The 16,405-nt window shown below is 40.0% G+C and overlaps 1 protein-coding gene across 11 annotated transcripts in view; it reads right to left on the bottom strand.

The window, feature by feature from the left end:
• Positions 1-16,072, bottom strand: part of LOC110538892 (homeobox protein cut-like 1) — a 256,649-nt gene extending 240,577 nt beyond the window's left edge. For all 11 annotated transcript variants that reach the window (XM_036937492.2, XM_036937496.2, XM_036937494.2 and 8 more), the window contains exon 1: positions 15,122-16,072. In XM_036937492.2, coding sequence (XP_036793387.1) covers positions 15,122-15,316 — 195 coding nt within the window. In that variant the 5' untranslated portion in view covers positions 15,317-16,072. The remainder of the gene's footprint in view (positions 1-15,121) is intronic.
• Between the last annotated feature and the right edge of the window lie 333 nt (positions 16,073-16,405).

Genomic DNA, 16,405 nt, shown 5'->3' with positions numbered 1-16,405 from the left:
TTCCAGAGATCTGTATACAATGACAAGATGCTCATGTCTCCACCCTAACAATGGGAATCGTTGTCCCAAAGGCGGGAAGGCAGTCAACAAGCTTAGGTCCAAAATAAGGCCGTAGAAATGCATTGGGCTTATTTTGGACAGATTTTGGTGAGAGTGAAACCTTTTGCTTCGCCTCTTCCTCTGATCAGTCTCTGTTCAAGCTGGGAAAAGCAGGCGCAATAGATTATGGTCATTGTAGTTAATTACGTTTTGTTTGTTTTTTTACACTGAACTAGGTTAAAAATTTGCTTAAATGAAAACCACAACTCCCTTCAGCCCAGTGTCCCATATAGTTCTTGACTTGATGGGCACATTTGAGTGGTAAGGCGAAAGCAACCGACTGTAGACGAAAGTCCAGGAGTAAAGTTGGGGGAGGTGCATCTGTAACAGCCGAAAGTCGGAACACTAATGTGATATTCCAACAGAAAAGCTTAGATCAACATGGCAGCGTTTCCATTGTTAAGTTTCTTTATAAATGTCGAAATAAACATCACACACAAACTGAAATCATGTGTGTACATTGTACAATCGGTAACAATTTACTTGACACCCAGTGTATGACGGGGTCATAACCATGTCATAATATGTCATAAAAGTTTACATAACTTTATGACACTGTCAAGAAGCATTATGATCATCATAATCATATAAGACAGGCCTATCATGTACATGCCCTTATATCAGTCATCAGTCAAAAAGAAGGGGGCTTGTCCTGCTCCTGAAATCTGCTCCTGCATTCATCGCTGTCATCAGCAAACAGAGCATTTGGGGTAGGTGCATGTCTGGCATCAATGTGTGTGTATTTACAATGATATGGTCAATTAAAAAAATATATATATATAACATTAACACACTGTTGACACGCAGACTATGGGGTAATGAAATGTTTTGCCTTGTGTGGTAGGTTTTGTGGGTTTGTGGGTCATAACCAGACCAAAATATTGCGCAACATATGTCACAACAAGTCTAAATATATGTGTCATGACACCCACAATCAATCATTGTGTTACAGTACAATCAATCATTGAGAGAAAACATCAAATATGATATTCATTCATTTGGGGCATTATGTGTAGGCCAGTCACAAAACAATTCTACACTTCATACATTTTAAATTCAAGATGTGAAACAACAGAATGTGCAAAAAGTAGAGGGGTGTGAATACCTCCAAGGCACTGTACCTGGTGGCTTGTCACTATTCATGGATAACAATAGTTTTTCCACCTCTCCCACACTAACTTGACCCAATTCAAAAGTGCAATCCTTCTCTTTCCTTATTAGATATTTTATACAAAAATACAATGGTTCATTGTTCAATGTCATTTCACTGAGTTTTTCCAATTTACTAGTGAAATAGTCATGAAATGATTGGCAATATTGAAAGGTTGTGTTATAAATGACCCATCAACTTCAATTAATGATAATTAATTGAGTTGAGTTCTGTCCATGATATCACTTAATTTATTTTTTAATCCCAACCCCTGTCCCCTGTCCCCTCTCAGGAGGCCTTTTGCCTTTTGGTTGGCCATCATTGTAAATAAGAATTTGTTCTTAACTTGCCTAGTTAAATAAAATAAAAATTACAAATAAAGGTACTCCAAAGTATTTTTCCCACTGTGTTTATGTATTTTATCTTTGTTTGGTAACCTAATTTATTTTTCTTAAATTTAGTCACAACATTTCTCAATTTAAAGTATGTCAATCAATCAGCTGAGCAGTCGGACTTGTTTGCCACCTCTTTTGCAAAATGAATTTGAACCATTACATTTTTCAATTCATCATTAACCCAGGGGGCTCAAACAGTTAAGAAACTAACAGGTGCATTCTTGTAAACAATTAGAATGAATACATTTTACAAATACTTCCAGTGCTGCATCTGGATTCACTTCCTACACAGAACAACATTTTACATCTTCAACAAAATAATATATGAATTACTTTAGGACCAACCTTTGGCACACTGGCTTTACTTGTTGTTATTGCCACAATGTTATGGTCACTACAGCCAATGGAATCTGATAATGCTTTGGAGCAAAGCTCTGCAGCATTAGTGAATACATGATATCTAAGCTTTACAGGAATATGGCTCTGAACATATACAGCAAAAACCTCCCCCATAAACATTCCTGTCTTTTCTGCAGTTATATCCCTGTATTACCACTGCTGTATCAAAATAATTATCCAAGTGAGTTTCAGAGATGGCCAATATATGAATCCCTTCCGATGTTAGAAATAAGGTTAATGAAATCAATAACTTGCTAAGTCTACATATACTAATATGGGCTATTCTTAGCACTTTCCGCGTAGCTTATAATATGGAGACAAAATACAAGCATAAGTGTGTAATGTTGGGCTGAAGCTACTGACCCTGAAGCTCGTCTCTCTCATTCCTCCCAGGCTTTTGGGAAGGAGGGTGGACAATGAGCCTGTCGTAGCAGATGTAAGCATTGTTCCTATGCTCTCTGGCAGATTGCACAGCTTCAGAGATGTCCTTGTTGAGGAAAATTTTGGTTCCTCTCAAGTTCTTGGCTCTCTGCAGAACAGCCATCTTGTCCTCAACCCTTCGACGCGTACGATCACATATTTGTGATCATTGTTGACTGGTCCCTGCAGCGTACCGTCACACATATGTGATTGGAACAGTATCAACAGAACGTATGACGCAACAAACGCATCTAAACAGCATTGCTGCTACTCGCTGTTTATTTACTATGCATAGTCACTTCACACCCTAGCTACATGTACAAATTACCTCGACTAACCTGTACCTCCACACATTGACTCGGTACCGGTACCCCCTGTATAATAGCCCTGTTATTTTATAAATTTTTACTTTAGTTTATTTGGTAAACATTTTCTTAACTCTTTCTTGAACTGCACTGTTGGTTAAGGGCTTGTAAGTAAGCAGTAAGCTAACAGCAGCTACATTTTTATGATGGTAGCCATGGTTTTTTTAATGTTTGGCAAGAGAAACCTCCCTAATCCCAGAATGTAATTCGCTATAAGATGCAAATAAACAAACTCAAGGTCAAAGACGCCTGGGCCCAGGCCACCCGGGTGGCGCAGTGGTTAAGGGCGCTGCAGTCAGCGCCAACTGTGCCACCAGAGACACTGGGTTCACGCCCAGGCTCTGTCGTAACCGGCAGCGACCGGAAGGTCCGTGGGGCGACGCACAATTGGCCTAGCGTCGTCCGGGTTAGGGAGGGTTTGGCCGGGCTCCGTTCTGGGGAAAATTGTTTTGAACTGTCATCTAACTCGGAATCTGGCCTCTTTCTAGAGCGCCAACCTTCCGACCTGAAGATCACTGACGTCATGATTTGACCTCAGACTTTTCAGAGTTCCCAGTTGTCTTGAAAGCGCCATAAGTCAGTCGAGTGAACTATCCCTTCTTATAACATCTTTGGTCTGATAGGTGCTTATGTGATAACCAGAATGCATTGTATGACATCAACAAAGATGGTGCCACATACAGCTGGGAAATAGCTTAGCATTAGCTCATCATAATCAGTACAGCTTTCAAAAAAGTATTTTACACACATCATGTGTGTCCATTACAATCTACGCAAGAATCGGAATGCATGATTTGTCACCAGAACTTGAAAACATGTGAATAAAACAGTAAATACATTATGCTCCATACGGTATGCTACAGTCGAAACGACAACATGATATACATAAAATAAGGCACTTACTTTGATAGGAACGCACACATGTCCAAAGTTACTATTTCTAAGGAAAAGAACAAAGACAATGCGGGGGCCAGTCAGAAAATGTGCCAAGACTAGAGAAGTGCAATGTCTTCATACTTGATCTGGGGAAACACTGGGGGAGTGCTTGGGCTCTCGTTGAAGAGAGAAGTTTGTCCGGCTCAGTAAAGTCTCAAACATAAATTGTCCGCAATAGTGAAATGGGATACTTCTTATGTGAATTAATGAGGCAGAACTCACCTCAATTCAAACTGTTGGTAGAAAATAAAACTTCTTAGAAAATAATTTGAAATTGACCAGTTGAAACATAGCCTATAGATAATTAGCAGGCAGTGTGCCTTGGTTTGAGGGCAGCATGGGTTAACTGTCATGTTGCGTAACGCACGCGTGAAAAGGTAAAACCTCAGGAACTTCACCACTATCGGCTTGGGTCTGTCACCTAGGCTGGTTACATGTTTACCAGACCTGTGGGCTTGCTCCACCTCAAGGGCTAAACGCTTCATGGACTGTGTTCAAGCTGTCAAGGAAACGTTGCTAGCTTGATAGCTAGTTAGCAGCTGGGCTAGCTGCTTCGCCAAGCAGACTTTTGCTTAGCAGGATCCCTGGAGATATAGCAGTACCAGCAACTGAGGCTAACTGCGCCGCGCAATCCAATTTTTTTTTTTTTAAAGGTAGCTAGTAACCAAACAAACTGAGCTCTCCATCGGTCCGCATTCAACGCGTGACGTGATAAGCGTGTCTGCTAAATTACTAAAATGTGAAATGTATATAAACCCTGGATAAGAGCGTCTGCTAAATGTTTTGAGGAAAAATGTAGAGTGTAAATGTAGTATTTTTTGTTGTAGTGAGGAAAGTAACAGTACTTTGAAAAAATTATACTTCAGGAAAATGTTTATATATTTTTCTATTCTACATTTAGGTATATCTCACAATTCCATTTAAGGGTATGCATTAAGATGTATGTAATAGAATAAACGTGGCAAAATCAAAATGTAGACATTAATAAATGCATTTCTATAGCTTCCAATATATTCTTTACTACGGTGGGGTAGTGCCATGATCGACGCGCAGTGGCTTAAAAACAGCACCCCTGACAGTCATTTAGTGCATAAATCATTGGTCTGGACCTATTTGTCAGACAGTGGAGATAAACCACTGACAGCTGAACACAGCTCGCTACAGAACAAGAAAATATTACCAGGCAAGGGGTACATTTCAATTGATTTGTTAATCCAGTTGTGTTCCATATTTCAAGAACATTCTTTTTTAAATGATTTACACTGCATCATAAATATGACCACAAACGATGGGATTTCTTCTGAGCTTTTACAGGCATGTCTGACTAGTCTTCTTCCACAAAAGAGAGATAAAAAGATACTGAACATAAGTTACGCCGAGTACGTCTTAAAGCATTTAACTGTGCAGGGAGACAAGGAGTTCCAGCTGTGAGCATTCAGCACTGCTCACACTGAGACTGATCGGGACAGAACCTTGTTGCCTCGGAAAGAATTTGGTCAAAAAAATACTGCAGGTCCCAAATGCTATGTGGAAACGTATAAATATAAAGTATTCCTTTGCAATTATGAACTCCCAGGGCAAAAAAAAAGGAAAGTCAAAGACGCTTGGGCTAAATTTGGATGGGGACATGCAAATGTCTGTCTTGTTTTGTGCCTTGTTTACAAGCTTGTTGGGGTTTGAAGTGGTGTGGATCTGACAGGGGAATCGACAGGGGACGGGAGTATGTGGTGGGGGGGTTGAGGGGTAGCAGAGCGCTGAGGCACAGTTCTCCTTTAATTTCTACATTAAGGAGTTTTCTAAATTTAGTCCTGAGTGCAGGCTCCTGCTTTTTCACTGACATGTGGCAGAGCTAGTCAGGAATTTGCCTGTTTCAGCATGGATGATTCATACTCAGGTGCCTGTGTATCTAAAATCCTGCTGTACAAACATGTGACCTAAGGGACCAGAGAGCATACAGCTCTCACTTTGACTTAGATTAAACAACTTCATAGAAACTTGAACATAATATTTAAGAATGGATCTTTATTGTGTGGCTACAAGGCATCTTTAAATCAAGACCTAGGTCAATACTCTAGTCTATGTTGAAGAGCACAGAGAAAAGAATCCTTCCATCAAATTATTGGCAGTGGTGCATATCTCAAGACGCACCCATGTAATTGGCAATTCTGTGGCAACAGAGGGTTAAAAATAACACAGGGGAGCCAAAGCCAGCCTGTGTCTGCCACATCGTAAATATCAAACTGATATGTTTACAGCCAACGGCAGGCCAGCACAAGTTTAGGGCGCAGGGGAGCTCAAATCTCCATGGCGCGGTCATGGGCGACATTGCTTCCTTCACTAATCTCCATATGTTGACGTGTAAAATGCAGGACCACACACAGGCCCGAATACCTCAAAACACAGCATCTCACCTACAGTTGGACACCTTCCAACCACATGGAATCAACACAGGTGGTATGCTGAGGGGCCGCCCAACGCCACGGGACCCTTTGAAATGGCTGAGAACCTATATGGGAATGGACGTCTATGTGGAGAGGTGGAAAAATGAGCTCAGAGGCTGGTCTAAGGGCAAGAGAACTGTACCAGACAAGCTTCTTCTCTCAAGTAAACCAAACGTCTCTGTACGGTAACAAACACTTAGCTAGCTACTGCAAACCAGACACTCCAACAATGCTCTCACTATAATTTTATGTAGGCCCAATATACATAATAAAGCTCATTCACATAAAGATGTTAGTCTGCCTTCAAGGTGTTAATAGTTTAAAACCTGAATTAATTCTGGGAAAATAATAACCTGAAAATGTTTACATTTTCCACATCAGAAATGTAAGTTAAAAGCAATGTTCAGTGGAAAAACTGTAAAACATTAAACATGCTATAATTACAGATTTTACGACGCACGCCTCAGATGGATCATTTCAATAAAACACTATATCAAAAACAGATTTGCGACATTCGTCTGATAAAAGCCATGGAAAATAATAATATAGATTAGATTAACACCATTTGTTCATTCATGGGGAGGATTGTGAACAAAGTGGCTAATGAAGAACAAACTGACAATCGGACACGGAGAGGAGAGCAGGCTTTCTGAGGAGGCCCTGTCTGAGGGCTCACATGAGAAATGGAATTGGCACATGGGGGACAGGGGCAGCTTTTGGCCCACAAAGAATGTAAACAGCCAAATCAAACTTAATCAGGAGAGCAAGGGCCTGAATAGGAAACTGTGGGCGTCCTTTCAACTTCAAAAGGCAGCCCTGTAATGGTGCCATTTCAAAGTTTCACACTGAGCTGCCTACTGTAAGCAGCGTAGGAGCATGTCCCAAAAAATGCCTGACAAGAAAACCCTTTTATTCCAAACTTCAAAGGGCAAGCTCCCGTGGGCTGTCTGTCTGAGATGAGCGGGGAAATATTGAAAGTCACCACACCTGAGAGACGGGCTTGTAGGGGTTGTGTGTGTGTTAATTTCCTTCAAATTATTTAGCCCCCAACTCTGATCTTTGCACATTCACTATTTGTAGTGTGCATAAACTGTAGTCTCCTTGTTCATTTGTTGAATGACCTTAGACAAATATCCAGGGCATGAGGATATAATGATACTGAAGTGGGAGTAGCATTTGTTGATGGATTGGTTCCACTTCGACTGAGTTTGAGCATTGAGTCCCCAAAATACTATGCAGTTTGTAGCTGCGAAGGGGGGTCCCTTGCAATTCCCAGCCCTAATATGTAGATCAGGGGTTCCCAAACTTTTTTGACCCACGACCCCTTTTTGATAAAAAAAAAAGTCGCCCCAGCATGTCAAAAGAGTTATGTAATCAATGTTTACTTTTATTTTTTATGACAGTCTATTACAAATCAGTCTGACAGTACTTTTGACAGTATTTCAATCTGAAGGATGATTTAAAGTGACAAATGCATCACAAAGGCATTGGGAAGTTCAGAAGATCAGTCAAATACGTATGATATTATGTGTAGAAAAGAACATCGATGTTCTTTCCCCCCCATTCTGATTTAGTGTCTGATTTAGTGTTTAGTGCCTGATGGCATTCAAAGGGAAACAGAAGACACATACATGTTCCTGAGTCTTATCTTTCAGTGATGGTGATGGGGTCATAATATTTTGTAGCTTAAACTGTTCAAAAGTCACATTTGTAGGAAGAAAACAGAAACCGCTCTGTTTATCACCACTGCATCTAGCGGCTACCGGAGGTTACTGACCCAGGTTCTATAAACCAAGCAGTGTTTTTTTATTTTATTTTTTACTTTTTCCTCACGACCCCATTTTCAAATCAGCCGACCCCACATGGGGTTGCGATCCCTAGTTTGGAAAACGCTGATTGATGTAGGTGGTCTTTCAGACAGGATTGCATGAACGCACCCGTACAGCTTGTGAAGAAACATTCATCTTGATCCTTGTAACTCATTCAATGCCTGTAACACTGACAAGCTGTAGACATAAGCTTACATTCCAGTTGGAAATAAACTGCTTTAGAATGTCTGGTGGTATCACCATTGAGTCTACTACAACATCTTGGATTTACATTATCTGATGCGCTTCCCAGGTGATCACTGAGTGGAAAGCAGCAGTTGCCTTGTTTGGGATAGTGGCTCAGAGACAGAAATCCTATTTCTGCCGAGCCATTTAAGGTTTGTCTTGAAGCTTAATGTCTTTCCCATTTGGAATGCACCAATTTGAGAAGGCCATAAAAACAGAAACAATATACTGGTTTATTACTTGTAACATGTACATGTGGTATCACTAGCAACTCCTTATTCTGAGAGTCCAATTAAAAGAGGCTGTGGCCGCTGGTGATGAAAAGGCCATACCGCAGTGCCTGACAAGCCTGAGCATACCCTGTCAGAAAGACTCACCGGTGGCAATACTGCAGCAAATTAAATAAGTTGTCATCAATAATAGAGGTGAAATCTTGAGTCCACCCTGCTGTCGGGTCTGGATCCTCCAGACAGGCCATCGCCTCGCTCCTCTCTGCTGAGCAGCTGTCTTGACTAATATCATTGGATGGGTCTTAACATGATTATTGCTGGGCTCTTAACATAACCCTACATGACGCATACTTTATGCGAGAACTATGTATGGCTGTCAAGAGTCAATGCACACTCATTAAATGGATACCATTGGTAGACATGTGTAGTTAACATGTCTTATGTTCTGGGAAGCGCAGCAGTTCTGAGTGGCGCAGCGGTCTAAGACACTGCATCTCAGTGCAAGAGGCATCACTAGAGTCCCTGGTTCGAATCCAGACTATCACATCCGGCCGTGATTGGGAGTCCCATAGGGAGTCCCATAGAGCTCAGTGTGTCAAATCGGAGGGCCTGTTGTCCGGACCTCTGGCAGTCTCTATGGGGGTGCCACAGGGTTCAATTCTTGGGCCGACTCTCTTCTCTGTATACATCAATGATGTCGCTCTTGCTGCTGGTGATTCTCTGATCCACCTCTACGCAGACTACCATTCTGTATACTTCTGGCCCTTCTTTGGACACTGTGTTAACTAACCTCCAGATGAGCTTCAATGCCATACAACTCTCCTTCCGTGGCCTCCAACTGCTTTTAAACGCAAATAAAACTAAATGCATGCTATTCAACCGATCAGTGCCCGCACCAGCCAGCCCATCCAGCATCACTACTCAGGACGGCTCTGACTTAGAATACGTGGATAACTACAACTACCTAGGTGTCTGACTAGACTGTAAACTCTCCTTCTAGACTCACATTAAGCATCTCCAATCAAAAATTAAATCTAGAATCGGCTTCCTATTTCGCAACAAAGCTCCCTTCACTCATGCTGCCAAACATACCCTTGTAAAACTGACCATCCTACAGATCCTTGACTTCGGCGATGTCATCTATAAAATAGCCTCCAACACTCTACTCAGCAAACTGGATGTAGTCTATCACAGTGCCATCTGTTTTGCCACCAAAGCCCCATACATTACTCACCACTGTGACCTATACGCTCTTGTTGGCTGGCCCTCGCTTCATAATCGTCGCCAAACCCACTGGCTACAGGTTATCTACAAGTCTCTGCTAGGTAAAGCCCCGCCCTATCTCAGCTCGCTGGTCAACATAGCAGCACCCACTTGTAGCACGCGCTCCAGCAGGTATATCTCACTGTTCACCCCCAAAGCCAATTCCTCCTTTGGTCGCCTTTCCTTCCAGTTCTCTGCTGCCACTGACTGGAAGGAACTGCAAAAATCACTGAAGCTGGAGATTCCCATCTCCCTCACTAGCTTTAAGAACCAGCTGTCAGAGCAGCTCACAGATCACTGCACCTGTTCATAGCCCATCTGTATACAGCCCATCTATCTACCTCATCCCCATACTGTATTTATTTATTTTGCTCCTTTTGCACCACAGTAGCTCTACTTGCACATCCATCTTTTGCACATCTACCATTCCAGTGTTTAATTGCCATATTGTAATTACTTCGCCACCATAGACTATTTATTGCCATAACTCCCTTATTTGACCTAATTTGCACTCACTGTATATAGACTTTGTTGTATTTTTTCTACTGTATTATTGACTGTATGTTTTGTTCATTCCATGTGTAACTCTGTTGTTGTACGTGTCGAACTGCTATGCTTTATCTTGGCCAGGTCGCAATTGTAAATGAGAACTTGTTCTCAACTAGCTTACCTGGTTAAATAAAGGTGAAATAAAATAAAAAATAAAAAATAAATAGGGCGCTGCACAATTGGCCCAGCCCGGGTTTGGCCGGGTTAGACCGTCATTGTAAATAAGAATTTGTTCTTAACTGACTTGCCTAGATAAATAAAGGTTAAATAAAAGATGAAGAAGCATTTTGTTTAGAATGATTGATAATAGTAGTTAAGGTTTCTGACTAGATTAATGGTTCACTCTTTCTAAACATAAAAAAATACCCCACAAAATATTCAGTATGAGATTTTAACAAAATTAACCTAAATAATGCAAGATTTATCTAACTGAATGTATTACTTAAGATATAAACTATATAGACAAATTATAACTGTACTTGAGAATACATTTCTTAAGATGTGTCATTTCAGAATCGTATTTAACTGGTTTTGACATTCCAATTAGTAAGAGATAATCAATGAAGGGCTATGCGATCTGGAAAATAATGAATGACGAGCTAGCAGAGTGGAACTACCCTTCCACAAAGTTGCATTATTTTCCAGAGAACGAATAGAGCCCCGAGGTAACTATCCCGTTTAGACCATGGGTATAATTTAGCACATTTACCCCTAGATATGTGTTCATTTGCAGGTAGAAATGTGTACAACATCCACTGAAGTGGATTGCAAGTTTGCTAGATAGCGACAGTAGTTGCTATAACCAAACAAACAGACTTGCTAGTTTAGCTAACCAAACCAAACCACCGTCCTACCTTGCTATTAAGAAAATCTAATTCAACAATGCCAATAATGTTTTCAATTAGACTTTTGCTTTCAAATGCAGCTCAAACATGTAATAATGAACTATATTTTTTTTTTAAATAACTAGGCAAGTCAGTTAAGAACAAATTCCTATTTACAATGACGGCCTACCAGAAGGCAAAAGACCTCCTGCGGGGACAGGGGCTGGGATTAAATTATATATATTTTTAAATAAATAACATAAATATAGGATAAAACACACATCACGACTAGAGACAAAACAACACTATAGCCATTGAATTCTACTGTGCAAATATACTGTGCATTATAAGGAAATAATGCACGCTCTAGAATGCCCTTCAAGCCAATCAGAAACGAATATTCAACAATGCCATTGGTATAATTAAGCAATAAGGCCACAGGTGTCTCAAGTTGAGGGAACGTGTAATTGGTATGCTGACTGCAGGAATGTCCATGGCTGTTCCCAGAGAATGCAATGTTAATTTCTCTACTATAAGCCGCCTGCAAAGTAATTTTAGAGAATTTGGCAGTACGTTCAACCAGCCTCACAACCGCAGACCACATGTATGGCGTTGTGTGGGCGAGTGGTTTGCTGTTGTGAACAGAGTGGTGGTGGGGTTATGGTATGGGCAGGCATAAGCTACGGACAATGAACACAATTGCATTTTATCGATTGCAATTTGAAAGCACAAAAATACTGTGATGAGATCCTGAGGCCCATTTTTTCGTAAGGTATCTTTGATCAACAAATGCATAACTGTATTCCCAGTCATGTGAAATCTATAGATTAGGGCTTAATGAATGTATTTCCTCATGAAATGTATCTCAGTAAAATCAATGAAATTGTTGCATGTAGCATTAATATTTTTGTTCAATTTAAAGCAAATGGAATTTGTAATAGGCCTACCTTACTTAAGCAATAAGGCCCAGGGGGGGGGGGGGGGGGGGGGGGGGTATATGGCAAATATACCATGGCTATAGCACGACGCAACGCGGAGTGCCTGGATACAGCCCTTAGCAGTGGTATATTGGCAATATACCACAAACCCCCGAGGTGCCGTATTGCTATTATAAAACTGGTTACCAACATAATTAGAGCATTAAAAATACATGTTTTGTTATACGGTCTGATATACCACAGCTGTCAGCCAATCAGCATTCAGGGCTCAAAACACCTCGTTTATAAATGCAATTAGAAGCTGGGCTGTTCAAGCCCTGAGTGCTGATTGGTAATAGCTGTGGTATATCAGACCATATACCATAGGTAAAATAAAACATTTATTTTTACTGCTCTAATTACATTGGTAACCAGTTTATAATAGCAATAAGGCACCTCGGGGGTTTGGGGTATATTGACAATACACCACGACTAAGGGCTGTATCCAGGCACTCCACACTGCATAAGAGCAGCACTTAGCCATGGTATATTGGCCATATATTGACCACCCCCACTGGCCTTATTGCTTAAATAAGGTAGACCTATTACAAATTCCATTTGATTTACACTGACCAAAAACCAGGGTCTGTAGTGACGCAGTGCCTTAAACTGCTGCGCCACTTGGGAGCCTTATTGTCCCCTGCACAAGGTGCACCTGTGTAATGAACATGCTGTTTAATCAGCTTCTTGATATGCCACACCTGTCAGGTGGATGGATTATCTTGGCAAAGGAGAAATGCTCACTCATGTTGTTTATATTTTTTGTTCAGTGTAGATAACTGTGGCCATAAAGTCATATGAACTTAATTACCATTTCAAAATTAAATGTAATCAATGTTGACTTTATTGCTAGACAGAATGTGAAGCAGGACGCTTTAACTATGTAAATAAAGACATAAGAGCCTATGTGCAACTCTCAATTATCGGAGGTTGGCTACAGTGGGTACAATATGAGGCATTATATTCGTGGCGCCAAAAGCACACCTCGCGTGAGAATCATAAATCAGTCATAAAACTGTAAGGCTATTTTCCTTCTACAAAAAAAAACATTTCAGATCGAGAGCCTAGGTTACATTCCTCCAGAATATCCCTGAACCAGTTGAACGCAAAATAGAGTGAACAAATTCAGATAGGGAAAGAACAGTAGGAGCCTGCCGTCAAATACACCGTCAAATACACCCTTTTCAAAAATACAATGATTTCAAGAGGTAATGGTACATGTCGCACGGGGCAAAATAGCTGAGAAAACACATCCCTGTGATTGAGATCAACCTGTTCCCTGGCCGCAGAAGACCATGGCAGACACTCCGTAGCATGGAAAACAATGGTCGAAAATAAACGGCATACGGATGAATAACAAAATATTTTCGGCACCTTTTAAATAGACTTAATTCTAATCTTGGGATGGAAATATTGTCCATTGAAAAGGGCACGCATTGTCTCATTCCCCCTTCTGACATGATGTGCAAAAACCCGTGAGACTCAGTGACGTGTACATTTCAAACATTCCTTTGATAGTAGCCTAGGCCACCTGAATCGATATTACACCCCCTTTTAATTTGAGAATCATTAGCCTACATTTGTAGGCTGTAAAATACATGCAAAAACGACATATCCACGAAATCGGAGTTGAATAGGCTTTTAGTAGGCAACTAGGTTCATTGAAATTTACCAATCAGAATAAAAGCCAAAGAGAAAAAGTAACCAAATATTGATTTTAAAGGATTAACTAGACTATATAGGTTACATAAATACGTATGTTGCGATTGGTAGTAGTTTGTTTAAATGTAACAAATAGCCTTCACAATGAGTGTAACCATCATGAAAGCGAATCACATTCATTGGGACTATTCAATAACACCTTCATTCTATAGGCCTATTGATTAATCAATCACGTTTGCCTAATATGCAAAAATGACACTCCCAAGTTGCTGCTGTCGATTAGTCAACAGTCAATTCAAATTTCAGTCTTAGATAACTTTAACCTGTTGAAATCAAAATAAAATAAGCGATTTATCAAATTTGGGTAGGCCTATACGTGCTCAATTTAAACTGCAGTATATGCTCATACAGAACTATAAATTATAAAGCAGATATACATTTTATGGAAGCAAAAGTGGCTCGAGCACTCATAATGCATTTAAAATCTATTGAGCGCACAATTCAAACGAAATAAAACATACAACTTGGTTATTTAGTTAATGGTAAACTATTACAGATTGAAATAACGCAAACTTGAACTTGGGTGAGAATATCCATGTCTACAGCCCATGGCTACGCATAAAGAGTAAAAATCACACTTTCGCTGGCCTGTATTTCAAAACACATTTTTTTCTACAGATTAACACAACCACGACAAACTAGACATCAGCAAACTGTTTTTGTTATTAAAATAGCTACCGAGTTGCCTAGATGCAGGCAAAACACTTCCCTAAAAAAAAAAAGAGCACGATGCTTCGCGATAAGCTTTTCTCGAAAATAATAACTACAAACAGTTATTATGAAATGTATGCTGTCACAACATTTTGTATATTTCTTATTCAAACGCAATATTTCCCAGTGTAAAACAGATAACATAAGTCACCTAACTCTTCTGCACCCATCTCGTTTCAGCACCACAGCGCCACCCACGAGAGCTCGAGACAACCAATGCACTTATTTTCTTTAACCAAATTATTCAAACAAAACGCATCAAGAACATCAAATACATCCTCTCAAAGGTATTAAGTTTCCAGTTTTGAACTAGAATAGTCTTCCATGAGAGTGGAATCGCCTTTGCTCCCGGAATTGCCATAGTGACCGCTTCCCCGCGGCCATGATGTCTGATCGATGGGAATTGAACAAAGAGGATCAATTTCCGATCAACGAGAGAGCCGCTTTAATCAATGGGAGAAGAGAGCTCCAAAAGCGGCCACAAACACCGGCAAAGAGGGGCTCAAGAGCGAAGCCACAACTCGACAACGGTTTGCCACGCATAAGGCTTCAAGAAAGCAGAGAAACTTTAAGGAAAAAGGCTGACCTGCAGCTGCTGTAAATCAAAGCGCTTCCAATATTGAAACATCGATCCCGCATTGGCCGCCATCTTGAGACATATTGAGACGGAGTGAGAGGCTGATACAGAGAGAGCGAGGGGCTGGAGTTCAGTAGAAAGGAGGGGGAGCGCGCGCAAAACACGGAGCGGAGCAATTGAACAGGGACATCGCTTATTGAACATGGGCGTGGAATGGAGTTATTGAACATGAACCTGTGATATTGAATAGGGCCACAGAATATAATTATTGAACGGGAGTTGGCAATTTCTTTAACAGCTAAAACATGGGATGGATTTTCCATGTAGATCGTGAACAATGCTGAAAGATTTGTTGTCGAGTGTGTGGTTTGGACTGATTTTTTTCGCTTTTCGACATGTGATTGCCAATATTGCTATTTCATATAGGCTACTATCCATTAGATTAGGCTATGCATGAGAAATGTAGTATAGCCTACTCTTGTTTTACATGTAAGCCTATTATTTCTGCTCTTCTTTCTGTAGCCTAATTTCTGTGTGCTACTTGTTTATCATTGCTCAAATGCGTTTATTAATTGTTGGATTAAGATTATCATTTTATAATATTTCGTTTTACACTAATCACGTTAATAGTTTTGGTGTTGTAAACCGTTAGTTCTATTTCATGTAAATATTATCTTATTTATTGAAGTGTTTTTAAGAATAACACTGTGAAAGGTGGTTAGAACTATTTTATTGTAAATTATTTTTTATTATAAATTCTTTACATGGACTTTATTTAGTAAATGTAGTGACTAAGATGTATAGTTTGCATTGTGAAAACATTTTAATTATTTGACTGCATGGCTGAATGTTTTATCAATACTTCAGCGGTCTCAGCAATGTGTGCTTGAATTTGAACTTGAATTTGGGAGAACAGCGCCCCTGTAGATCTGAAATGGGAATACAAGCAATCTGCTGAAATCTATAGTTTTCATGTTGTGCTGTATATACTATTCTACTTTCGATTGGAAACTTTCCATATTTGTTCTTTAAAATTCATTTACAACACCTTTTATCAGTCTTGTAGGTAGGAAAATAGCCTTACGTCTACTTAAATAATTTAATCACAACTTTGATGTTTTTGTTTATTACAGAACAAAGAAACACATGTCAAGTAACTCATGCAAAACTTTAACACATTTAAGAACTTGAATATTGCTGGATTTCAGTTAGAAATATTTTAAAATCACCAATAAAAATCACAGTGTAATCACAGTGATTATTAAAGCAAGTATTGTTCACTGCTAAACAGTA

Source organism: Oncorhynchus mykiss, chromosome 12 (assembly GCF_057628025.1).
Source record: "Oncorhynchus mykiss isolate SJ-2025 chromosome 12, ASM5762802v1, whole genome shotgun sequence".
Lineage (NCBI taxonomy): Eukaryota > Metazoa > Chordata > Actinopteri > Salmoniformes > Salmonidae > Oncorhynchus > Oncorhynchus mykiss.
This window is presented reverse-complemented; position numbering and strand designations above follow the sequence as displayed.